The 27,400-nt window shown below is 39.3% G+C and overlaps 2 protein-coding genes across 2 annotated transcripts in view; one reads left to right on the forward strand and one right to left on the reverse strand.

The window, feature by feature from the left end:
* The window catches only part of agps (alkylglycerone phosphate synthase), a 31,679-nt gene extending 29,663 nt beyond the window's left edge, over positions 1-2,016 (forward strand). Inside the window, exon 20 of the mRNA XM_067603602.1 lies at positions 327-2,016. Coding sequence (XP_067459703.1) covers positions 327-448 — 122 coding nt within the window. The 3' untranslated portion in view covers positions 449-2,016. The remainder of the gene's footprint in view (positions 1-326) is intronic.
* An 809-nt stretch (positions 2,017-2,825) lies between these two features.
* The window catches only part of pde11a (phosphodiesterase 11a), a 40,803-nt gene continuing 16,228 nt past the window's right edge, over positions 2,826-27,400 (reverse strand). The window contains exons 7-20 of the mRNA XM_067603603.1: positions 26,516-26,591; positions 24,175-24,242; positions 23,983-24,075; positions 22,919-22,969; positions 20,446-20,592; positions 20,189-20,296; positions 18,075-18,184; positions 16,129-16,219; positions 10,934-11,034; positions 10,656-10,733; positions 10,465-10,528; positions 10,303-10,377; positions 9,206-9,289; positions 2,826-4,733 (exon numbers count right to left, since the gene is read on the reverse strand). Coding sequence (XP_067459704.1) covers positions 4,497-4,733; positions 9,206-9,289; positions 10,303-10,377; positions 10,465-10,528; positions 10,656-10,733; positions 10,934-11,034; positions 16,129-16,219; positions 18,075-18,184; positions 20,189-20,296; positions 20,446-20,592; positions 22,919-22,969; positions 23,983-24,075; positions 24,175-24,242; positions 26,516-26,591 — 1,383 coding nt within the window. The 3' untranslated portion in view covers positions 2,826-4,496. The remainder of the gene's footprint in view (positions 4,734-9,205; positions 9,290-10,302; positions 10,378-10,464; positions 10,529-10,655; positions 10,734-10,933; positions 11,035-16,128; positions 16,220-18,074; positions 18,185-20,188; positions 20,297-20,445; positions 20,593-22,918; positions 22,970-23,982; positions 24,076-24,174; positions 24,243-26,515; positions 26,592-27,400) is intronic.

Consider the following 27,400-nt stretch of genomic DNA (forward strand, 5'->3'; position numbering starts at 1 on the left):
GCTGAGCTCCATAAATCATGCCATGCAAAACATTTCTCCTCTCTGAATAAAAGCATTTATCACCCTCTGTTTATTCACTCACTCTCACAAGATTGATTGGCTCACAGCAGCCTGCTGAGCAATCAGCCGTGCCGATTCCTCTATTTTCCCCCCTCGGTCTTCTTCCTTGAGTTTATTTATTTATTTATTTATTCTCTCTCTCTCTCTCCCTCTCTCTCTCTCTCTCTCTCTCTCTCTCTCTCTCTCTCTCTCTCTCTCTCTCTCTCTCTCTCTCTCTCTCTCTCTCTCTCTCTCTCTCTCTCTCTCTCTCCTCTCTTGTCATTCAGTGGGGAAACTTCGGAAGGAGTGGATGAGAGAGACCATCTCCAATGTCGGCATTGGGATGCTCAAGTCTGTGAAGGACTACGTGGACCCTAATAACATCTTCGGCAACAGGAACCTCCTCTAATCCCCTGCTCTCGTCCATCTTTATCTCACCTTTTTCTAAAAAAAAAAAGAAAAAAAAAGAAGGCATCTTGGATTAATAGATACTAAATGTGAATTTAAATATGGACAGAGATCTTGTCTTTTTCATCAAATTCATCATTCGGTGCCATTTACTGATACACCCAAACCTTTTTCTTTTTACATGATATTGCACTTAATATGCTGTAACAATCATGTTGAAGCTCATCGTTGCTGTTGTGTCCTGGCCTCTGCTTGTTGTTGGAGCTGAGAATACAGACTTTGTACAGTCAGAGTTTACCTACAAAAAAAAAAAAAAATGGCCAAGATGCAACCGGACATGATGCAACATAAACTTGATTTTGTCATATTTGCTTACGTTTAACTGTTTTTCTAAATATCCTTGCCAACACAGTTAATTCATTTATTTGTTTTTACTTTTCCTCTTGTGTGTGTATGTGTGTGTGTGTGCGTGTGTGTGTGTTTGTGTATGTGTGTGTGTGTGTGGCACTTCTTTAGTGGTCATTTCTAGATGAATGCGCTTTCTAAAGCTCTGTGCCTTTCTAAAGCTTTGTCTGCCTTTTCCTACACTTCTCCACACTCCGCTGGTGTACACCAAGTCCCTTTGTGACATGTGTCCTGTGTGTCTGTCTCCACTTCAGTGTTTTCATGCCTTTTCATCATACTGACCTATTGCCATAAGAGACTTTTTTCTGGACTGTATGTATGTGTGCGTGCCTCCACTGACGAACTTCAAGCCCCACCAAATTTTAACAAAAACAAAACACTAGAGTAAATTATGATTACAAAAGGACATATTCCTTGTGTGTTTAGATTTTGTACTGAGAGCGTTTACCTTGCATGGTTTGTTACTGAGAAATGGAAAAAAGCCATTCGATCACGCCTGCTTCAATGTGACCACGTCTGCAAACGCCTCTGGATCCCGGTGCTTTCGTCGTACCAAAGACTCAACACATCCAAACATGCAAACATACTGTGCCCATATGTTTGACCACCACCTTCACACATATTTAGTAACTCATGCACAGCTAAACTGCATTTTTTAAATCAGCATATGCAAAGATAACCCTAAATGTAGTTATTTATGATTGTTACATGTGCTAAAACCTTTTCTTATTTTCAAGACACTGTATTAATCCTTTTTTTTCCTCCATTTACTGTAATCGTCACCCAGAAATTCCTTAGCTTCTCGATTAGTTTCCCTTGTTTGTGCATTTATTGTAATTTGATACCATACTGTTAACCATTGGTTTTGGCGGAAGGTTTAGCTTTAAGAGAGCTGTATTAACACTGAACTTGCCTTTTTCCCCCCCTACACATTGTCTTGGATCTCTACATACTTCTAATTCTTAATAATTCCCCAAATAAAAGGACTCATTTGGGACCTGCCATCTGATATTGAATGGTTTCATATTTTACCCTTGTGTCAAAAAGAGCTTTTTGAATGTTATGGATGTGCCCTTTTGTTATTTTCCACTTCTCTACACAACATAGTAACATCCAAGTACATTTTGTCAACGCTGTTTGTGCAATAAATTCAACTAAAACATCCCAGTTGATGATTATTTTTTTTCTTTTAGCACACACAACCTCATTCACTCCTGCGCAGAAGAGAGCAGAAATCCCTCCCTCTCTCATCTACGCGTGTCATTTCCAATTCAGCTTTTCAGTAGAAGCCCTTATTTATATTGTCAGACAGCGCTAAAAGGGTCAACAAGAGCCTGAGAGCAGAGCTTTTTGTTTTGTTTTGTCTTGTCTCGCGCTTCCTCTTCCTGCGCCCCACACTGAGCTTGAGGTAATCCAGCTCAGAGGAGTTTTAACAGAGCTGGTCTTCTTGCTTCTTGACAGGTTTTTCTTTCTCTACATAGAGGCTCATTTGGGAGTCCTCTTCACACCCACACAGCCGCCCACACACTGCTTTGCTGACGTCATGGCCACCTATCAACAGCAGCAGAGCTCAGCCTTAGACTATGATATACACTGCAGCTATCACACTCCTCACACTGTACTTTAATAGCTGAGATTGTGTGAATGGAGATTAAAGTGGACGTGAAGGTTTTAAGCTCCAACATCACTCTAATTGTCCAGTATTGATCAAAGATTTTACAATTTTCCTGTTTTTGTCTTTCTAATCTGACTATGATTTCTAATATTTAATGTCTTTCATGCAATTTCTTCTTTTCATGATTCCAAACTCATCTTAATGAAATGTGCTTATATACCTGCAGTGTCTCATTGATGAGATACATTTTGCGTGTGAGGATACATTCGTCCACATGAGGTCAGCACTGTACCGAGGGAAACGAGAGGCAAAATGGATCACCACTATGCAATTCCATGTCAGATTAAACCAGAGGACATATAGCAGCATATTTTTATTTAAAGTCTGAACAGAAACATCGCACATTTGCCTTTTCATGCCTTAGGTTTCTTTCAGTTTAGCTCGCCATAAATAAATCCAAACAAAGTGGGGGAGTGGGGTGGGGAGGGGGAAGGAAAGAAGAAACACAAGAAGCACATTACATTGCAAAAAAGACAAAAGTAGAAGTTGGCCACATTCGGAGCCCTGATAGAAAAATAGAACAGCGATATTCATAGTCCACGTAACATGATGCAATAGAATTTAAGTCATGCATTTCGATGAGATAACGTGTTTACTGGTGGAGTTTAAAATACGAGGTATTCGTTGGCTCACGTGTTTGCTACATCCTTAGCAAGTGGTTCAATTTAATACTGCATAAAACATGCAATTTCAAAGTTTTCTGATTGACTTCAATTCAGCTCTTCAACTAAAATACAGTAAAGTAGTACACAGATCCATGCCTCACAATGTGCACAGTCACAGTTTAAACTCCAATTAACAAAGCTACAACACAATTCATAAGGCATACCCTCCCAAAAAAATTAATACTTATAATAATATGAAAATAATAGCTTGTGACTACATGGGCACTTCAGTAGTAAGAGTATCAGTTTCTCCTTGACCTTATAAAAGCTGTCATACAGTAAGTAGCATTTGTGAGCTTTGAGAAAAGGCCAAATATTTGATTCAATGTTATTTATAGAGGAGTTTCTATTTAATGTTTAACAGTTTTATGTCTAGAGTTAAATCAGTAGAGGAAATGGCTTCTTCTGCAGAAATTAATGTGATATCAGAACAATTTCATCAAGGCACATTGTGTGTGTGTGTGTGTGTTTGTGACAAGTGAGACCCTGCATTTAGAAAAGTGGGCAAAATAGATTTCCGTATGTAGGCTATTATAATGTCAATGCTTCTGTGGCTTAACATGGGGTCAAGATGTAACTTCAGTCATTGGTGTTACAAATGAAAAAATACGTCATGGTTCAACATGGATTTCCGTACGATCTAAAAGAATGAGGAGGCCATGCATTTTTCATTAGGATCTTAAAACAAGGCACAGGAGGGGAGGGAGAGCAGCACTCAATTTGCATTGCAAGCACTGTCAAAGGTCCTGCTGTCCCTGCACCACTTTATCCTTCAGAAACTCTACAGCCACGTTACAATCCAGACCTTACAGTTTTTAAACAGCACTTGTACATAACAGTTTTTAAACTCAACAGCTTATGTACAGATTTACAAAAAAATATCTGTTACCCCGGACAAAATGCGAGGTACCGAGAGCAAAAAAGAACCATAAACATTGCTCTCCAATATTCTCCATGCCTTACTGTGCAGAAAATCTGTGCGATGCCCATGAATAGTTAGTGTTAGCTCACTGGTTGACGTGTTGACACAGTGGTTTGAGTTTCCTTTTCTGACATGTTGTCATCAGCTGATTTGTAGCTGCTCCGACAAGCTCGCCGAACACAGCTCTGTCAGCCTTCAGCATTGGAAAACTGAAGGGGGAGCAGAAAAACCTCTACGATAGCGCCGCACTCAAGTCTAAAGCTCATCTCTAGTAGCAAAAGCGAAGAGGAGCAGAGAGCCCAAGAACCTCTGCATGCACTGCACTGCCTATGTTGCAGGCTGCATTTAAGAGGAAATAAAGCCTAAGAGATGGCAGCATAAGTTAACTAACAGGCTTAGACATTGTGCCCTCAGCATCGCCGCTACAACAAGGTGTGCTGCCTGTTTTGGCCACAGTGCAGCCACTGGTTTCTGAGCCGCTGTCGCCACTGCAGGGGCTCGCTGGAGCTGAAACACTCTGGCCTCGTTGTCTCTTGTTGTTCAGCTCTTCCCATTTGGCCCTGTTTGCTTTGATCATGTCAAGCATCGGCTGAAGTTTAGGATTCAACTTGACCAGAGTCTGGAGAGAGAAAGAGGGGAGAGAGAGAGAGAGAGAGGTGAGAATGTAAAAATACACATGAGATATAAAAGAAAAAAAAAACACCCATCAGCATGAGGAGCAGTAGCCTCAGTTTGAACCTCTCATGTATTAGTGTTACATTTGAGTCTCAGAGATGCGTTCGATTTTTTTTTTTAAATCCTCCTCCACTCAAAAGTGTGTTTTTCGTTTTGTTCCTTCAGTTGGATGTTTGAGCTTCACTGTGCAGAATGATGTATGTGCAGAGTTTGACACTGAAAGGCTGTTTTCACATTTATCTGTTTAAAGTGGAAAGTTTTAAGTGGCGGGCCTACGAGCATGTTTTGTGACATCACAACTAGTTTGGAAGCCAGTCCTGGTCCAATATTCAACATACACAACTGTGATGTGGAAACTTGAAGCCTCCAGTGCACAAACACTGAGAATGGACTTAACAGTGAAGTAGGAGACATCTTGTGTCCAGCTGTTCAACTTGAACAGAAATGAAACACATTTGCATATTTATACATTCTGGAATTTTTAATGAGGAAGAAGGAGTAAATATCATTTTATGGATTTAACGAGATAATTGAGCTTTTTTTGTGGAAAAACCATGTCAGACACACATTATTATTAAAAGTAGAGTATCTTATATACATCTTAAAACATGTCTGGAGGGGACTGCTGTTCTCAATCTGAACACATTTTAAGAATCCTCAAAGACTTTTCTAAACATTATGATGAAAAAATATTCTGTCTTCAGCACTATAAAAACGATTTTTAACCCATTTCCCAAATTTGTGTTTCCTAATCCAAATGATGATCCAGAATTTTATTATCTTTTATATTGATATTCATTGATGTTCCTTTACAGAACTATATATTTTTATACAAAATAACTTGTTTTTTGCTTGTCTTAATAATAGCAAGGACATCATGTCATTTCTGGCTACATATTATAGCTGCAACAATTAGTCAATTAATCGATTTGTCGATGGTCAGAAAATTAATCAGCAAGTATTTTGATAATCAATTAATTGTCTCAATCGTTTTTCAAGCAAAAATACCAAATATCTGATGGTTCCAGCTACTGAAATGTGAACATTTGCTGGTTTTTTATAGAGTATGATAGTTAACATTTCATAGTTTAAACGCTCAATCGACAAATCGAGAAAATAATCGGCAGACTTAATCGATAATGAAAATAATCGTAGGAAATACAGTCACAACTTGAGAGATAATTAAAAAATCTTTTTAACTGTGCAGCGGACTGAATGTTTCTTCACTCAGATGGTTAGAAGAGTCTTAGAGGATAAGTGTTGTTAAATGACTTTCTAGGTTTTCTAAAGACTGTCAAGTGTTTTATTTTGTTTGTATGTTTGTTTGTTTGTTTGTTTTTGAAAATCAGATGCTTAGCTCTGTGACTTTTAATGTAACAGTGATACATGAGAGGCTCAAACTGGGGCTAGAAAAGCAGCACGTTATTCATCAAATGCAACGCAGGCAAAACAAATGAAACAATGCAGAGAAGAATAACAGCAACATACAGTCACTTAATGAAATGGCTGCTCTTTAAAGATTAGCAGCACATGTATGACTGAGATTAGTTGCCTTTGTCATTTTTCTGTGTTGAACTGTAAGTGGCAGTGTAGTCAAAGCTGCCGCCCATCCACTGTTTAATAAATCACCTGTGAGACAAGGGGATTTTGTTCCCTCTGTTCTGTTAACATTGTCTGTAGCTCTAAGGGAAGTCTGTGTAATTAGTTCTTGTTTCATTAACTCATTTCATATGGAAATATAACATGTGGGCATGTGTCCCACTCGCAAAACAATGAAAACTTTCTTCTGTTCACACATACTGTATATAAGCATCGAATGGGTAGCCAATGTGAAAATGAATGAAATAAACAGGCATGTAAATCCTGCACACACCTACACTAAGGATTGTGTATTGTATGCATGCTGTTGCTGGACTTCTGGGGAACCTTTAAATGCAGACAGTTTATATTCAGAAGGTTTATTCACTAATTCATATGAACATTTAAAACACTTGTGATGCTGCTCTACTGTACAATATGGTGAAATCCAGACATCAAGACTTTTCTTTTTTAATCAAAAAATTGCTGGAGCTCATAATATATTCTTAAAGGGGTGGTAAAAACTGTGTGTGGCTCAATAATTCATCATGTTGTAAGTGGTGGAATGTGTGTGGTTCACCTGTGATTCCTCATCACATCACAGCACAACATGGATTTCTGTTTCCATGATTTGAGAGCGAACCGATGCCCCTTTCTAGACAGAACTGCTTCAATTATGTATCTACTTTAGTGTTTTTTGCTCATGTGTGTTTCGGTATGTGCGTTGTGTGTTGTATTGTGAGTGTAAAGTGCTGAACGAGTGTGTGTTGATTCATCCGTCGTCACACGTGGGACGGCGTGATGCGGCCTACATAGAGCTGTCATTTTAACTACAAGGAACTACAAGCGCGCTGATCATCTCAGTCTTTATGGATTTGTCTAGTCTGCGGGTTAGAAGAAGAGGATTTTCTAAAGGAGAACAAGAAGAGTATACATCCACCTTGGGACATTGTCATTAATCCACTGAGGTAGACTCAGAGGAAGGAGAAGAAGGAGAAGAGAGACTGTCATATGGTGGGATATAAAGAAAAAACAAAAAAAAACGGAAGGTTATATAATGGGGGGATTAATATTCCACAAAGTAGCGAGCCACCACCAGGAGAAGGAGATCAGCGAGATCAAGAACGAGATCTCTTCCGCCCACGGATAAAAAACCCTGCTGCCTGTGAACTTCCTCTGTTCTCCCCCCTTTGCAAGTTTAACTGGCAGCAGCATGATTGTGAGCTCCATATCTGCATTCTCCAAACATCAGCCTTTACATGAGGCGGCGTGGAGGCAAACCTCCCACGCAGACAACACGCCGCTTTGATGCTTTTTTATCTACACTACACACAGACAATAACTATGCTCTGCTCTAACTTCTGACACTAATCTTGTAATAATTCAATAAGCGTAATGGGGGGGATCTGTTGTTTGTTTTCTACTCGTGATGTGTTTAATATGACAGTAAGAAGGTTTAACTGTCCAAATGCAAGAGAGAAACAGCCGCCGCTGTAAGCAATGAATGAACTATTCTCGACTCCTTTCGCAGTTCCTCGTCTGTCTGACTTGTTTGCTTTCATAAATTTTCCTTCAACACGCCTCATCGTTTAACGGACCTGATCTCCTCAGTAACTCAGCCTTATTCTTTCTCCCACACAGCCGCTGCTGCTAGCGGTGGGAGTAGCAGGCGAGTCTCTTGACGTCATTCAGAAACACACACACACACGCATTACTATACTGGCAAGGACACACAGCACAGATTTCCATTCATTCACTGAAAGATAACCACTACCTCTCACTCTGACCTTATAATTTGCTCCAATCTGAACCATAAAAATAGAGTTTCTCTCTTTCTGTGTAAGCCAAAAATAAGAAGAAGAAGAAAAATTGGGCAGCCAAGAGTCAGTTCTCGCTCATTTCATTATTGTGCAGCGAAGCCCAAAGAACACTGTCTTACTGGAGGGATTTAACCCGACGAACATTGCAGCTCTCCTCACACACTCGGCTACCTCTGAGCTTTCTCGCAGTCAGAGAATGCACGTTCATTCTGCTGTTCTCAAAAGAACAGGATGCAACCTTGAAGCTCTTTCAAAGCTTTCAATAAAAAAAAAAAAAAGAAAAAGAAGCTTTTCTTCTTCGCTGAGGATACTGTGGCTGAAAAGAAAGTTGAATAGTTGTTGGTGACAATTTCATTGCTAGCGTCAGTGAGGACAATAGCTGAGGAAGGACAGTGTCTACTGGTGTCAGGGGCAGACGTTACTCAGACTTTAGGTAAGGTAGATAACTGCCTGGGGCCCCAAAGTAAAAGGGCCCCAAACAGCTGTGGATTTATTATGATGCTTAGATATGAAAAGTATCGAAATATCTTACTATTCTAACTCATTATAACCCAAAATTACTTACAAAAGACCCCAAAGCAACTTCTACTTCAGAGGAAAACATTGTACACCTACATTTACCTGACATATAAATGTTACTGGTTATGTTGCAGATTCAGACTTTACTCACAAAATATAACAATTAAATTAATTAAATTATGATGTATTATTATTGATTAAACTATCTGGCATTATATGAGCTCCACCTTTAACACAAGTCAAGTAAATTTAAGTACATTGTGCTAATAATGCCTCTCTTTCGCTCTCACTTACTGTATTTTTACTGTGCAGTATTAATAGTTTTACTTTTAGAAGTACTTCTTCTACCACGGCCAATACCAACATTCCCACTGGTGAAAATAAAGGAAGACAGAGTTTGCCTGGGGCCTCCAAACCACTAAATCCGCCCCTGACTGATGTCAGCCACGGCTGCGTGACGAGCGCAGAACACTGAAGCTTCAGGAGAAGTGAGCGTTACCTCGTACAGCGGTGCACAAATTCCATCAATCCACTCTAGCTGAAGTCCTGGCAACTCGTCCTTCCTGTTCCGATCGAAGATGGCCTGAAACACAAAAGTCACAATGAGCCTCTTGATTCCTCTATTGTCAGTTTACATTTCCGCTCACACTAGAAAAACAAAGGAGAAGCGTTGTTATTGGGCTTATTATGAGGCTACAAGTCAACTAGGCGGCTCTTACTGCTGCTTTGGTCAAAGGAAATTCTCCCCCAGCACTTAAGACAACTTACTTTATTTCACATTTTCTATTCTACCTCATTCTTCTGCAGCTTGAGCCTAAGAGGCTCCACAGAGGCTGTGCTTCAGAGATAGTTACTGGGCTACGACTTAGAAGTTAATATTTAATTTCCCACACACCCACACACAAAGTGGTAAAGGTTTGATACAAGCGGCAGACCTGAGGCTACTGCCATAGTTATTTCAGAGGGAAGGCAATGTGGCCCAGCTTGATTAGTCAACAGCCATTAACTGCACATGGAAAGCTGCTGGTTCTTCCCTTTATGAACTAACAACACAGTTCAGCCTTCAAAGCTCTTCAATCAAACAGACAGGAGTCTTCTGTTGTGCTTCCAGGACGGTATTAATACAATCTGAATGAAGACAAGCATCTTCATCATCAATTAAGTTTGCCTGCAATTAATATAATGTTATTTTTACACCTTTTATGAGGAAGATAAACACTCACTATTTACTATCAGCAAAAAAAAGCTAATAGTCTTGACATAGTAACCTAAACAACACACCAAAATACATCTTGTGTGTACAGCTGGATGAATAGAAAGGTCAGTGTTTGCTTTGAATGCAGTGCAGCGGGAGCATTTTTTAAGAATGATTGTTACACGGTCCATAGTTTGTTCTTGGCACAGCAGTGGAGCGGACAAGCTGACAATTCACTTTTCTCACACTACGAGACACAAGCATTCACGTTTCCTACCCAGTCGGTATGTTTGGAACTGTGGAAAGAAAAATATATCTTCGCCGTCATCAGCTCGTGGAGGTCGTCGGGGTGAAACAAACTGCAAAAAAGCACAAAAGCAGAGATGGTCCGGTGTACTCACAGAGGGCGTGAGCTTCAGCTCTGATCTCTCTCTGTCGCCCTGCTCGAAGAACTCGCTAGTCACCAACTCTGCAACCTGGAACCAGAGTAAGATGAATGGTTTACAGGCGTTCTCCTTTTGCTTATTTCATATATGTAAGAGAGTTTGCCCTGTACGTCTCACCTTGCGTGATATTTCCCATGGTTTAGTGACAGCACCAAGATCACACGCTGTCATCATCATAGATCTGAGAACAGATCAGACAGATTTATTTTATGTAGTATTTATAAAATTGCAGACCTTACACAAAGAAATCTTTATTAATTTAATTTAAGCAGACAAAGACACAGTTGTTTCTGTGTGCAGAGCATTACCTGCACATGTCTCTATGAGCTTTCACATTCCAGTTGTACTCTCCTTTGCTGACAAGCTCAAAGAAAGTGTTTCTGTTCCTAAAGGGAAACAAGACATCTAAATATGCATGTGCAAATTACATACAATCCACAAGGGGGCAGTATTACCTAAAACAAGCCTACAAACTTACTGACAACAGTGTACAGAGAGACAGGCTGTGGATTAGTCATTACTGTTTGGACCGCTCAGTCTCAGGACATTTAACAGTCTAATAATGTTCGTGTTTAGCAGAACATACTCAAAGTAAAGTGTGAGGTCTGTAGCCAGAATGGACTGTTTCAGCAGCTGCATGAGGTCACTATACTCTGTGGACGAGAGGTTGGAGAAGATATTGTGACCCTGTGGAGACACATACAGAGATAACATGATAAAAACATTTGAAACATGTGTCTAATCACATGAAGAGCCTGAAAGAAAAGGCTACAGTCCCTTGATAAATAATTGAATATGTTGACCCATTTACAGTATTTACTGTAACAAAAGGTCCATATCGCTTTTATCATGACATAATAAGGGCTTGAACATTTCTTTAGGCTGCTGCAGGCAAATATTGGTTTACCAAAGATAACTGGATGAGGAACATATGGCATAATATTGTTGGACAATAGAAACACAGCTGCAAAAATGTTGGTGTGGAATCTGTTAAGATTATAAATTCATTCATTATTCAATCTTACAATATTCGGTCTCTGGTATATATCTTTGCCACAATTCTTTGATAAACACATTTCAAGGATCCTTGCTAAGTGTACTTTCAGATTATTTTGATTAGATTTTCATTCCATAATATCAGCCTCGATTAATCCAGCATCATCAGCTCACTATATACAGAAAGTTTAGACAGGAAGTGCCTCCACCCAGTTTAGTTACATAGCACTCTGTCCCTGTACATCAAAATAACTATTTGTGCCAGGGGATGTATAACAGAGATAAAGAAAGCAATTTTCCTTGCTGAATGTTGTTTAAGGGCTTTGTATGTATACAATGTAAATTATAGCCTGGTGTTAGACCTCTGAGTGGCTGCTAAAATCTGTGATTTTTTTCAAATAATGGGATGAACAAAAAGAGCAAATTAGTCAGATTATCAGGCTATTTAAAAAACATATGATCCATTCTAAAAAATTAGTTGTGAGTACTGCTTCTGTTTGATCTTTATGTTGTGATGAATTCACACAGGTCTGTGTAACAGCACATCACATTTGGAGTTATTCCTCCGGTGAGAGGAATAACTCCAAATGTGATGTGCTGTTACTCCACAGCTTGATATGAGATCAAGCTGTGGAGATCAACTCGTTCCTGTTGCTTTGGTGAAAGGCAACTTTGCAGTTGGTTCAGTAAGATTAGCCGTTACAAGAGGAGCGGCTGTAGTTTTAGTTTACAAGCCTTTGTCAATGCAAACATTTTGACTTGTCACTAAGAAAAGCACAGGTGTTACTAATAACATTAATGATGGTTCATTCTCTTCACGTAGCCCAATATCGATATTTGGGAATTTTAAAAAATCTGATTACAATGAAGTCTTTTTTAAAAAATATATATATATATATGTAATACATACCAATCTTGATACAGATCCCTTACATTTATTTATTTTTATTGTGACCCAGATACAGTCCTTACTGAGCAGGAGATTTTACTGTTGAAAAATCAACTGGTCTGTGCTCTCTGCTGGACAAACTATGTAATGCAGACACTGTTTCTAAATTCACTCAAACATAATTTGGCATTTCTGTACTGCAATGTCTTGTTACTTATTGGCCATCATATACACATATATTGATATACCTGCAATGAGTTTGTATTGGCTGATACAGTGTCTGGGTTGATTAGTCCGTCTAGCTCTATAATATAATACACTATATTCACACAACAGAAGGAAAAAAAGTAGGGTTCATGTACACTAATTTCTGCTTACAATTTTGCAATGTGTCACATTTAATAGATGTGAAAAATACAGACATGCAACACTACAGCTGTCAGTGATTCAGAAGTGTATGAAATCTCAATTTACTGCTCACTACTGCTCAGAGACAGCTTCTATCCGCAAGCCATCAGACTGCTGAACTCTGGGACTTTGTGAACTTACATAACACACACACACACACACACACACACAGTGTCTCTCTCTCTCTCTCTCTCTCTCTCCTACACACTTACCCCCCACCAAACACACACACTCTCTTCCCCACTACAAAATATTTATATTTTTATCAGACATATATATCACCCATCACTTAGCGCACTGTATGCGCAGTACACGATTTATCTATTTATCACTTATGTGCAATACAGCACCTCTGCACCAATGTGCAATATAACGTACATATATCTGTACATTTCTCTCTCATTTTATTATATTTCTCTCTCATTTTATTATATACTCTAATTGGAAGTAGAGCTTAAAGAAGTCACATTTCACTGCCTTCAATTTTACCATCTACTGTGTTGCATGTGACAATAAAACCTCTTGAATCTCTCAAACTAAGGAGTAAATTATTGAGTGTCTATTAGAAGAGGGAGAAGAGAATGAGCGAGCAAGGAAGTGATTTTGCTTTCCCTGCTGTGACATATCAAAAGTCTTTCTTGAAAAAGGCTTTTTTTTTTGCACAATTAAAGCATAATGGTTAAAAACATGCAATAATCAAACTGAATGGTTATGTGCATGGGAGGAGGGAAGGCAGCAGCTCCCCAGCAGCTCTTAATAACTAAGCAATGTCTCTCACTCTATCATTAAAACAGGCCTCTCTCCGTCATGTATTATACATTCATTCACCACTTAGGCACCCTCCTCTAGTGGATGGTTTGAATGGATGGAGGGTCTGTCTGTGGACAAAGTGGAAGATGTGGAGGTGATAACAGAAAAGGATCGAGATGAGAGGATGTTAATGACCAGCAGGAATTAACCAAGATCTTTAAAACTAGATTTTCCTTTTAAAATTAAAGAATAGAAGTCTTAAGATTGTCTCAGCACGCCTGTGATTCCCATCGTCAGCTCATGTGTTCCCATGAAATACTGAACTATGTAACAGCAAAGACATTTGTAAAGGACTTCTCTCATTCTGTTACAGCTGGAGCGGATGTAGAGGGGGAGGGGGGGAGTAAAATAGAAAGTGAGAATGATGAGAGTAAATTGAGATACAAAGGGAGGGTGTGATGTTTAAAAGTTTACATTTTAATTAATGGTTTGTGCAGGCTGGCAGATTGAATTGTGAGCTTTCTCTTCTCCTTGAATTAGCCACACTATTCATTTATATGCTAATAGGACAGCGGTAGTTCAGCCCCAGTATCAACAGAAACCATTATGATATCCCAAGCAAACATTTGTCAGCTTACTGTGTTGTCAGCACCATGATAATGAAGCCACTGGAAACTACCCTACAAACCCTCTTCTCAGCTGCTCCCTCAGACTGTCTTTAATTACAACTTCATGCAAACCCAGTCACCTGGTAAAATGTCTCTCTCAACCAATTACCACCAAATCTATCACCTCTGTAATTACATTGATTTGAGGGCAGCATGAGCTATTTGTTTACTCGCTCACATACTATAGAAGTCGAGGCACCACATGTTTGCCTTCAGGCGCAGAGAGCACAAACTTCTTTAATATTTTTAAGGGAAAATGGGCTAATAGCATTTTTTAAAAATTAATTTAGACAGCTAGACAATTAATGAAAGAGATGTAGTAGGTAAGAAACAGGAGGGAAAATTTTCATGTCTGGACAGCACACAAATAACTGAACCCAGATTTTAAAATGCTAAATGCTACGACTTTAAATGCTAACATGCAGATGTTTATACCTGCTAAACACCATCCTAGCTTGTCTTGTTAGCATGCTAAAATGTACTAATGAGCACTAAACACAAAGTACAGCTGAGGCTGATGGGAAAGTCATTAGCTGTGCACAAGCAGCAACCTCCGGGCCAGAAAAATTAAGCTAATGTCAAAGTGCCAAAAAACTGAAGTTCTTCAAATGGCCACTTGAGGTTGACTCCAAAAGCAAGTTAGTCCCCATTGACCCCCATGTTAAAATGCCCAACTTTACAGCACAAATGAACATTTTTACAGCCTGGTACAGAAATGGTTTTGGTCACTATAGCTAATTTCCCTGTTCACGACAACTGTACGGGGGCGTTGTGAATATTTATATAACTCACCTGTTTAAATTTTATTAAGGCTTAAAGTTATGCATAATTAAGGGCATGGCTGCTTTGAGTGACAGGCAAGTGCTGTCAAAGCCAAGTCGCTACCACAGCGACAACTTTGGTTAGGTAACATAACCATGCCGTAACCCCAGATTCACAGAGGCGTAGCCGGCGCTATTTCAGTGTATTTTCAGTTCATGAAACATTTTGTCCAAATAAAAATGTCTGGTTCAGCATTTGGTTGTACTAAAAGGCCCTCTAAGGAGTCTGATGTTCCATTTTTTCTGGTAAGTACATTTTGTTTTAATGGGTTTCAGCCTGTTTTTCGCTAGCGAAAATTAGCATTAGCATTTGCAATATCACAGTTAACCATAGACTGTAAATGCACCGTGCTAACAAAGCTAGCAGCTAGCAGCTAGCATTAGGGTCAGCTCCACCCTCTCATCCAGATATGGTCACTTCTGGCTCCAAAAATCCAAGATGACAGTCCACAAACCAATGAGTGATGTCATGGTGGCTACGTCCGTTATATTTTACAGTTTATGGTTGTGCATGTAAACCAAAGTTTTGGACAAACTCAAATTTTGACCTGATGTTGGCGCTACAGGAAAAGTCATGGGTCACTAAAGTAAATAAGATTGATCCTGTGGGAAACATATATGTCTGTACAGAATTTCATGGCAATTCATCCAATTGTTGGCTAAAGTGATGAAAAGACAAGGGCAGCAACTAATGATTATTTTCATTATCAATTGATCCATCAATTATTTTCTCAATTAATCGTTTAGTTGTTTGGTCTATAAAATAGGTAAAAGATGCAACCTGAAATGTCTTCTTTTGTCCCAACCCACAGTCCACAAAATATTACATTTTTATCATAGAGGACTAAAGAAACCAGGAAATATTCACATTTGAGAAGCTGGAATCAGATCATTTTTGCATATTCGATTAACAACATAGTTGGAGATTATTTTTCTGTTGATTGACTAATTGACTAATTGTTGCAGCTCTAGAATCGACCTACTGACAGACTGATATTGCCATTCATAGAGCTGTGCTGTTAGCATGGCATAAAATAATCTAGGTACAAGTCATGGCAAAGAAAAAATGTCTCCAAGGGGGAACATGTGTGTTAAAAACACACACTGGGTTAAGAACTTGGTTGTAAATGCTGTTTGGAATGGCCTGATATGCAATTAAATGTTTTGCACAAATATCAACATGCAGTCATAGACATTAGCAGAACATCATGGTAATTGCATTGCGGCAGATAATTGAAACATAGTGCACCTCGCTCTGCAGGATCATAACAGCATGGTTGAAGTGGTGGTGCTCCAGTGTAGCAGAGGTCCCATAAAGCAGAGCAAGGGCTGAGCCCGTCCTGACACGCACACAAAAACACACACAGGAAAAACACAATCAGTGTTCAACATGTTCTGAGAAACAAAGTCTGCTGTTGAGTCTGTTGTAATTCCCTCACCAATTCATTCTGCACTGTGTCGCCAACTTATGGCTCAATAATAAAAGAAATTGGAGAGCTATTACCTTAACTTAGCTGAAATTCACCCATTCAACATTGAATATGATCATCGTTTAATGTAGCGGCAATAACTAAGCCTGCTGCACTGTATGTGAGGCATGTGGGCCATAGTCAGTGATATTAGAATTTATTATCTTTATTTTTATTTTACTTCAGTTTTCATTTCCACAGTAAAAAAAAATGTTGAAATAATATAATGTATGAAAATAGAGTATAAAATGAAAACATTTACAAATTTTATGTTTTAGTTTAGTTTCAGTTTTAGTATTACTATGACGTCAGAAAGTATTAGGACAACACTTTGGATTTGATATAAGGTAAATATGCTGACTTTTGGATGTTCACTTCTCATCAGGTGAGAAGTGTAGGATTTGTTGCCCCTTTTAGACATGGTCTCCAATTTTTAGACAATGATTATAAACATACAGATGCATTTTTGCTGCCAACAGTGAAATGTTCTTGATTGGCCAACTCAGTCATCTGACCTTAATTCAACTAAAAAATATTTTTTTACTTGCTGAAGACCAGAAACAAGACAAACAATACCTGAAACAAGCAAGAATAAATGAAGATGGATGCTTTACAGGCCTGGCACTGCATCAGCAGAGAGGATATGGGAATCTGATCGCAAATATTACATCTGGGGACTTCTTTTAAACATATGTTTACTTGTCAAATCATTCCATATGCTCTAAAACTGGGATTAGATGTAAACAACCTTAAGTCAAAGCAGAAACTCATTGCTATAATCTCACAGTCATTGTTTCTTTTCAATTCAAACTACAGAGTTTAAAAAACAAAAACTGACGCTGTGCTAAACTTTTCTCTCTGCACTGTGAGATGGTAGCATCAAGTTTTTTTTTGCAAATTTTAAAGCAAGCATTGCTGTGTAATTCAACTAATTGTAAACTCTTTTTTAATTATTTCAGTGCATTCTCAACTACAGCTATCGTACACCATCTAATGAAACCATAACACATTGCCATAGCCAATAAACTAAAGATTTCCAATTATGTAACAAATAAGATGTGTTCATTGGGAGAATCTGCCTTTTTGGCTACAAGAGCTTTATTGCCTCCTCTGTCTTTTGTCACTCTAAACTAATTTTGCACTAGCCGAGTCAACAGTCATCTAAATTCAGACCATTTAGCTCAAAATAACAAACAAAAATGGCAACTATAATTGACAGTTGACGTAATGAGACTGGCGACATCGGCATTTCAAGAACTCCTAGTAAAAGGGTGCTCATGGGTGCCAAACAAGTCAGTGCTTTGGATAGCACCATCTCGTGGTGTACTAAAAGTTGCTAAAAAAGACACAGCCATAAAATCATTTAAGTCTTCCAGTTTACAGTCCAGCTCATGACAATGTCTTTCTTCCACCTTGTTTCCATCTTGGTATTAGATGCAGTTTACAATAATAACACAGAACACTAACCCTAAGCAATTTAACTGCAACTTTACCTGCTCATCTTAATGTACTCAGAGTCAGCAGTGTTTACAGTCTCTTCGTTAAACAGACTCTTATATAAGCCTTATACAACTTGCTGCTTGACTCTTGCTGATCTGGGCTGGACTACTGCAGACTGCTGCAGGTGGGAAAACATTCTCTAAACAGTGTGTGGGAAGGAGCGTGCTTATGTGTGTATGGCAGGGACGGTATGAGAGAAAGAGAGACAGAAAGCGGGAACACTTACTTCGCCTGAAAAGCGTTGTTGGTACCCCTGTGGTCCAAGTCATGACACACACAACCTACAATGAGCGCTAATATCTCCACTTCTGTCAGAGTCTCCTGGAAGCCCGCCGTCTGATTGGCACGGAGAGGAAGAGGCCAATTAGAAAACAAACACACACACACACACACGCACGTACTCTCTGAGCATCACAGACGCATTTCTTATTCTTTTATTTCATGATGCCGTGAGGAGTGAACAGCAGCATCATCCTAAAAAAATGTATCTCCCTAAAATGCCACTGGGACTGCAGTAACGCAGACGCACGGGGAGATTTATGACTTGGATGAATGGGTTCTGGAGGCCATGTGCTGAGTGAGTCACTATAGGTCATTGTGGGGTAGCAGCAAAGATAGCACGGCCTGCAGCCCACTCATTAAAACACGTGGCAGGAGAGCAGAGGGACCCTGAACAGCTTACACACTACTATTTCATCTCCCTCTGCCAATAATCAATTCCAATGGGACATCATGCATTAATGCTGTGCTCAATTAAATTAACAACACGCTGGTGTTTGTATAAGAGCTTGTATGTATATGTATGTGTAGCATGTGTATGTATATGTAAGTGCGTGCTGCCCCAAGGACATGATAAATGGTAAAGGCCTGCTGGAACTGCACAAAGTAATTTTAAACAAACATCTCTGCTTTGGTTCTGCACAGAATTGGTTGTTTGTCATAGAAAAACTGTAATTTGAATCTGAGTGATTTGGACGTAGGTCAAACAGAATGTATCATGTACTCTTCAACTTTAATAATAACTGGATTGGAATAGTATTCAATATATAGAGCATAGTGTCAGTTCAGGTAGAGCGCTGAGGTTGCAGCTGCTTCATTCATACTTCACAATCACTGGTTCATTCATCAGCTGCGTGGCTACCGGCGGACTAGTAGCGCCCAACCATATTCATGTAGGTGTACGGCACAGTATTTATAACCTGACATTTCTCACTATTATGCTGATATACTCGTGCCAACACTGTGTGCTATCACACTGCTCTCCACAGCATCCAGTGGTGGAAAAAATATTCTTTACTTAAACCTGCATTAACTGATTTTTTGGCCATGACATGTTGTGAACATGACACATCATTATCTTTTAAGTTGATATGTTGAACATTAGCATTCATTTGGAGTCATATTTCCGGCCACCTGATGAATGTAAGTCCAATGTTCAATCTCTTTTAGCTCTGTTTTTGTTCTCTATCAACTCCTGAGGGAAATATCTGACTGTGCCTGTTTGCCATTTGGTGCTGAGCAGGTAGTATACAGTGTTTTTTTTTGTTTTTTTAATGAAAACAGCTGCCTGCTACACCAAAAGTGACGCTATGAGAGATTCGTGGCCCTGACAGCTAAACAATGAGCTGAAACAAGGGAAGCTTCAGTGTCACTGATAATTTTCTGCAAGTTCATCACTAAGACCGACGCGTCTCACATTACACATTGTCATTTCATACTGTGGTATTATGAATAATATAGCCACTTTAAGTAAAAGCAGCGATACAAAATGCTCTATCACAAGGAAAAGTTATTTATTTGCCATAATATAATAGTAAGTTATTTAGTATTATCACTAAAGGGTCATTGTAATTGTATAATTATTGTATTCATGTTTTTTTATTTTTCTCAAATCTTTGAGAATCCTTTCTCAAATCAAATCTTTTTTGTTAAATATTGGAAAGTTTTACCTTTTTGTGCCTTGAATTATTGTACATTATTATACAGTGATACATGTAGTGGGGTAAAAAGTGCAATATTTCTAGCTGAAATATAGTCAACTATAAAGTAGCATAAAATGGAAACACTCAAGTAAAGTTCCTCCTAAATTGTACAGTACAGAGCAGTATTGAAGTAAATGTCTCCTTACATTATAGGCCTTTGCTATTGTTGATTTAACTAATGTATGTGTTTATTAAGGAGGGTTTAATTCTCCTTGTTGCTGCTTCCCTCAAAGAGGATCCTTTTCCTGCCAAATGTTTCATGCCAAGCATAAACATTTGCTATGAATGATCAATTCCTTTGACATAAGTGTCTCTGACTGAAATTGATTTAATGATCTACAGACAGCGTGATCTTTACCGTTAGCATAGCAAACATGCACTGGCAGACGTTGAAGGCATGTCTCCAGTTGTGGTAGAGGACCATCCGGTAATTTTTTCTGACAGTCAGCAGCCATCTGCACAGTGTCTGGAGGGGAACACAGAAGAGTAGATGAGCACATGGGTCAGCAGTCATTATGAGGATACATGGGGATTTGGCTACCAAAGGAACTGTGTTCTGGGTAAACTCCATCAAGTATTCAAAGAGAAGAGGATAAGAAAAGTCAGTGGTCTCACCTCATAGTCAATCTTGAATTTTGGTACCATTCCCAACTCCATAAACATTCTCAGAGCGGCCGTTATCATGGCATCAACGTCCAGAGAAAAATCGTCAAAGGAGAGCTTATCAATGCCCAGCTCGCACACTAGGGGAATGTTAGCAGCCTGTTTCATCGTGGCGGGGAGAGAACATGGAGGGGGGGAAAGAGAATATGAGCTCAGAGAGCAGAGGAGGATGGAGAGGTCAGAGGATGCTGTGCCATTTTCAGATGATACATGGAAATATGGAGACATGCTAATTAAGACTCTGAGGACTCATTCAGAGGGTTAAGATTAATGAGGGAGCTTAACCAAAGGATTTCACTGTTGTTTACTTTCAGAGCTCAGTGACAAACGTAGTTGTGCGGTGGTAATAATCAACATTTTTCATCGTTATTCAAACAAAAACAAAAACATACATGATCCAATTAACCACATTCATACTGAAGTATTCATGTCTTCTATCCTCAGTGTGGTCTAATGAGCACAATGGCAATCGGAGCAGATATATCCTTCCTGCCTCTAGACAGCATTTATAATACGACCATTTAATGCCCTGTAACCTGCATCTCTTACAAATCTGTGTTATAGTTTCAGTACAATGAGTGTTTCTCTTTTCTCATCCTCTCTCTCCTCTCTAACAGCCACCAATGTTTCTCTCACAAATGTTTGCCTGTCAGGTCAGCAGGTCCTCTCTTTTAATTCACAGCTCCGGGTTACGAAATGTCAGCCGGGGTTTGTTTGCCGCTGCCATTTGCACTCCGGTGGAATCCCAGTCAAGTGCACGCCATACGGCTCCATATGTAGAGCAGTTATAAAAGAAGGGGGAAAGGCAGGAAGCAGAGCGCAGCAGCAGCAGCGCTGGATGAGGGGGCTGAGAGATCACACAGGCACACTGGAAAGCGGGGTTCCTACTTCGCAGTAATGGCCACAGGGGAAAATCCTGCACATGAAAGTGCCAGAAAATAGGTCATATCTATACTTCAGAAATGTCATGCCAATTAAAAATGTAGATATTTTCATTTTTTCATCTTTATAAATAATGCATAGAGAATGATTGTCTATTGATTGGAGTAATCCATTTCAAATACCACAATTAGTTTATTTTCACTGGGGAATACTCACATATTAATGCTTGTGCGCTACTGCAGTTCTTTAGAAGGAACTGGAAAATGAAGTCTAGAAGACAGGCTGCCAATAATCCCCCTCTGTTGCTATAGATTTTTTTTTCTTTCCCATTAAAGTTAATGAGAGATTGTTATTTAATTAGAAAAAGATATCTTAATTAAAAGGCCCGTGAGCAAAGTAAATGCTTTCTGAACTAAATATCTGAGATTTTATCATCCTGTAAACAATAGTTTTAGCCATCATCTGTTGCCTTGGATCTTATTTTTGTTAACGGTAGGGGTATAGAAGAATCATAATTAATGTTGTTATTTTCTTTAATATGTCTTAATTGAACTGAATATAAAGCCTAGACATTAAGGAACACATCTACATTAGTAGGAATGAAATTATATTATGGCATGGCATTATCTGCACCATCAGAGCAAACCTGATAATCATAAGTTATAATCCAAACAGAGTATGAAGACACTTCAATATATCGGACAGACTATCTTCATCAGGAAAACTCCAGATCAAAAAACACTCATATGGGTCTGTTTGGAAGGCAGTAATGGATGACCCATTTTTTTCATTTAGTAAAGGCTTGTTGCAATATTCCAGGTAACTAGGGGTAAAAAAAAATCTTCACATCATCCATCACTCAGCGAGATAAATACATTAGAACAGAGTTACTCAGCTGAAATTAGTTTTTTCGCTAAATGGGTTCTTTGATTAAAATGCGCTGTAATAGAGTCAAAATATGTTGCTATGAGCTTGGTCTGGTCAAGGTCTGTAGGTTTATTTTAAAGGATGAAGCTGGTGTTTTACTGTCAGAAGAGACCAAGACCAACAATGCATTAGTCCATATCTGAAACCTTCCTAAATGTCCTACACTTTCTGAAGCACTCAACCCCGAGCCCATTCATTCCTACTGAAGGCACAAGTCTTCAAAAACAGGTCACAAATATCATCATCATCATCGTGTTCATTATGATGAAGGAACATGTAATGTGGCATGACATGGTGTGGCTTAATGATGTGTTTTTGGACAACAATGGAGGTCTATGGCGCAGAGGAATAAGCTCTAATCAGGGTTTGGTTACACAGACAATACATGTCAGTTTTCATGGCATTTGTTCACAGTGTGAAAAATATAGAGTATCATCAGACTTACTGTCTTCTGTGAGACAAAGGACGAACATGCAAAGTCTCAGCTTTGTGAGTTTAATATCTAAGTAGAGCTCAGAGGTAAAAACTGAGTCCCCCAACTACTGTTACTACTGAGAGAAACAGATGGGTTTGTGCTGAGAAAAATGTAATGATGACAATAGTAAATACCAGTTACCTTGAATTTGTCTACTTCAGTCTTGGAGCAAGTGGCATGGTAAGACAGAACCTGTAAAATAATGACATCTGTGTCGCTCAAGGTATTTTTCAAATCATTAAAACACAGCAAGACTCTAGCAGAGGCACGACTGTGGCTACGGCTGAAAACACCGCACTCTGGTATCACCGCATTTCAGCGGAGAGCGTCTTCCAGATGAGGAAGTTAACGCTCGCCTACAGAACAGTCTACAAGAGCAGCTATGTCAGCCCTGATTCCATCGCCATGTTCCCTTCATTTCCTGAGAGAAATACCTCGCACAGACCTGCAGTTGCTTATTTGATCATAAACGCTCATGTTTATTCAATGCTGCCAGAAGCAATGCATCTACATATTAGTTCATTCTCTGCCTCTCCCTTAAATGCTCAATCTCTCTGTTCTCTACTTCCTATTTTGAATCCGAGTGGTACTAACTACGATAATGCACCTGAAAGCTCCCTATTGTAATCTAAGGACATACTGTAAAGGCTGAGTAGTGCTGAATGGCTACATACTGCAGGGCAGATGAGGGATTGCTTTTCACTGCCTCTCATTAATTTTCAATAAAACCTTTGTGAGAAGGTTATCTACAAAGAGAGATCAGCACTTTTTTCATGCGTATGTTCTTGTGGAAATATGAGACTAAAAAAGGGAGCCAAACACGAAGACCCCTGAGAGAGACTAAGTCAGAAGAGGTTTTATATTAGCCATGCGGCAGCCTGTGAGTTCTGGGTAAATGTTTCAGCGTAGAGCATATGTTGATTGGAAAAAAAAAAGTTTGATACCATTATAGCTAATGGAATAGGGGGCAAAACATCATCTGAGGGACGCTAACATAAACACAATGAGCATACAGGCATAACAAAAGGAAAGTGAAGTAGAAAGCAGAAGCAGTTAAGACTCTAAAGGCAGCTTTACAGTTTGCATAATCATGTTTCGTAAATTTAAGTGGATATAAATATTTGTTGTTCAAAACAGGGCAGCAATTTCATATCTTTATTTTCAAAATATCATATGAGACAGGAAATTAAATGGGATGTTCTTACATCCAAAGCCACAGACTGCTTGGCCCAGGACTTCTTCACCTGGTCGTACATGATGGTGTTGTTGATCCCCAGTCCACAAAAAATCACAAACGCCTAAGAAATGAATCAAACGAAGAAATGCTCAACTGCAATAGTCTCCAATACGCTCACAGGTTACTGTAAGTAGAAAAGATATAAAAGCAAGAGCAATACCTCAAAGAGACGCTGGTCTGCATCATCAAATGGTTTCCCATCGAGCCTGTTCAGCACTTGGGCGACACCTGTTGCACACAGTTCATTATCCGTCCAATAGAACTTAACAGAAATGCTTGAAGTTTGGTATTGGCAAGGCTCTAAGGCTCATATTATCTGTCTCAATGACTGAAATGCATTATTAATGTAAATTAAGCAGAGACACTACATACTATAACACAAATAGCTGTTTATTAAGAAATTCTACAATGCTGATATCTGTTATCGTACTATATTTTTAAAAATCTTAAAACGGTTTGCAGTCGAGGTCTGAGGCCATGGTTCTCTGCTGGAAAATGATGGACTGCTCCCTCTGGGTTGGGAGTGCTGCCCCATGTGAAGGAGTTCAAGTATTTCAGGGTCTTGTTCATGACTGAGGTTAAGATAGAACATCAAGTTTAAAGGCTTAGCGGTGCAGCAACAGCAATAATGCAGGCGTCATACCCGACTGTTGTAGTCACCACACCTATGGTCCTCAACTATAGTGATGATCTTTGTGTAGTGACCGAAAGAATGCGATCTCAGATACAAGCGGCTGAAATGAGTTTCCTCCGTAGGGTGTCTGAGCTTAGAGTGAGGGGCTCAGACATTCGGAGGGAGCTTGAAATAGAGACGCTGCTCCTTTGCGTAGAAAGGAGCCAGCTGAGGTGGTTCAGGCATCCCATTAGGAAACCTCCTGGGCACCTTCCTTCGGCAGTGTTCAAGGCATGTCCAGCTGATAGGAGACCCAGAACACGCTGGAGGGATTATATATCTCATTTGGGCCAGGAAGCCTGGAGGATGTTACTAAGGAGAAGAACATCTGGGTTACCTGCCTCAGTCTATTGCCACTGCAACCAAGCAGCATCTACTAAATACCATCTTGGAGGTGGTGAAAACTTATCCACACAATTATTTTGTATTTTATCTTTGTAATATAATATACCGCATTGGTCATTACTGGTCATTAAACATCCATTCATCTATACCTGTGTAACCCAGCTATGTACACCCTGGATATTAACAAACTAAAACAAAAGGATAACTTCGATTTTGTCCTGAATCTGTCCTGAATATAATCAGAATACTAGTCTGACACTCAAGCAGGTGAGAGATCTGAATCCAGACCCCAAACACGAGAAGGCCTGTGACAAATGTCTGTGGTGATCTGCCCTAACTGAACATGATCTTGAAAATCAATTGTCACAACCAAACTGTGGTTATTATCATGCTTTAATAGTGTGTTCCTGGCCTGAGGCTGTTCAGTTAAATTATTAATTTACATATCTGGAACTTAAGTTACCTGGCTGTTACCTGTGATGTAATGGATTCATAATATAAGAATGTGGTCTTAAAGAGGTACAACCGTAGCCTGGTTTCAGACCTCTAAATTAGATTTTCAGTGATTCAAATAGAATCAAACACGAAATGGCATTTCAGTCTAACAGGCTAGTAAGACCAACACATCTTTCAGGCAACTCACATTAAATTTGAAAAATGAATCATCCAAAAAAACACCTGGTAGTGGCAGCTACCTTTATTAAGGTGAATTTCACAGCATATTTCTACAGGAAGTGCTAATATTGATTTTACTCACATCTGATATTTGACATTAAACCTCATTATTGTTGATATAGCCACAACAGTATTTCTTTTGGTTCTGTTTTGATGCTGCTGGCTGTAACACTGGCAGATGACACAAGGACATCTGTTTTCTAACTGAATGTATCCTTGACTTGAGAATTTCATCTCCTGCTGCTTTGTTTGTATAATGGTTTTTCACTCCAGATCCTCAGGTGCCGCCCACGCACAGAGCATTTTTTTTTCTCCCATCACTCTTTCTGTTCTTCTTCCTCTTCCCTCTCCCCTCCTTGACAAATGCAGGTACATCTATGCAAAAAACTAGAGTATACACAGAAATCACACATACACAGGTCTAAACTAACCATCTGCAGCATATACGCTGATCACTTTGCACTCAAGTAAAACTAATGACTTCCTGCGTCAGATCTCAGTGGACTGAGTGGAGCTGCTATCATTGCTTCTCCCTGCAATATCCAGCACCAAAACCAGACAAGAGATCAATGATTTATCAGAGTGTCAGTGTGGTGTTGGCCTGCGGCCGTTCACAAACACAAAGCACACAGCCAGAAGACGGGAACTCCACCTCCAAGTGTGGAGTGATGGTGCAGCATGGATCTAATCACACACGCAGCTTCAGCCTCAACATCTTCCTCTCCACAATCAAAAATTATTAATTCATTTTTTATATAGATATATCAAGTAAGTTCAAGAGAAAATGAAGCTCTGTTTGTTAACTTACCAATGATTTGGTGGTTGCTGTTCCATATAGGAACACAAAGCACAGAGCGGATGTGGAAGTCCGAGAACTGGTCTGCCTAAAAACAATGGGAGTGTGAACACATTATAAACAATGTGCATAGAGAATGTCTTTCCATACACTGTGCTCTGATTTATACAGGTGTTAGCTTAAGTATTGAACCTCAAAACTCTCTGAGCCTCAACAAAAATATTTCCATAGCACGAGTATAAATTTTGGTATTTACTAAACATATCAGATATGTTTGAAAAAGTCTGTAAGTACTGTGAGGGTATCAAAAAAGTATCACCTTAGCTGTTTGGAAACTAAAGTATTGTACTGGCACTGATATTGAAATATTTAAAATGACACCAGGCTCTCTAGTGTATAAATTGTATCTTCACCACTGGAGTATTAACTATGCATACATGCCTCACCTCTAATGGAAGAGCAATGCTACGTTGAAATGTATGGACTGCAGGATACAGCATAAGAACCCTTTCAGAGCGAGAGTCGAGACTGCTGGCAGCCTTTCCGCCCAGCCAGGCGGTAGTAGTAGTAGTGCCATGAATGAGTACAGATTTTCTATTTTTCTGCCACTGCTGTTTCAAGTTGAACACGTCAAACTTTTGCTGCTTACAGGTGGATGCAGAGCAGACGACTGTGCTGCTCGCTGTGGGTTTCTGTTTAGATCCATGTGGTAGAGCTAGACCGATAAATCGGCTAAGCTGATATTAAGCTGATATAATATTGTATATATATCGATATTGTAGTGTATATGTTGGCTGATAAGTAACAAGAACCCGCAATACAGAAATGCCAAATTAGGTTTGACTTAATTTAGAAGCAGTGTCACCGTTAGATAGTTTGCCCACCAGAGAGCACTGA

This window comes from Thunnus thynnus, chromosome 11 (genome assembly GCF_963924715.1).
Source record: "Thunnus thynnus chromosome 11, fThuThy2.1, whole genome shotgun sequence".
Classification (NCBI taxonomy): domain Eukaryota; kingdom Metazoa; phylum Chordata; class Actinopteri; order Scombriformes; family Scombridae; genus Thunnus; species Thunnus thynnus.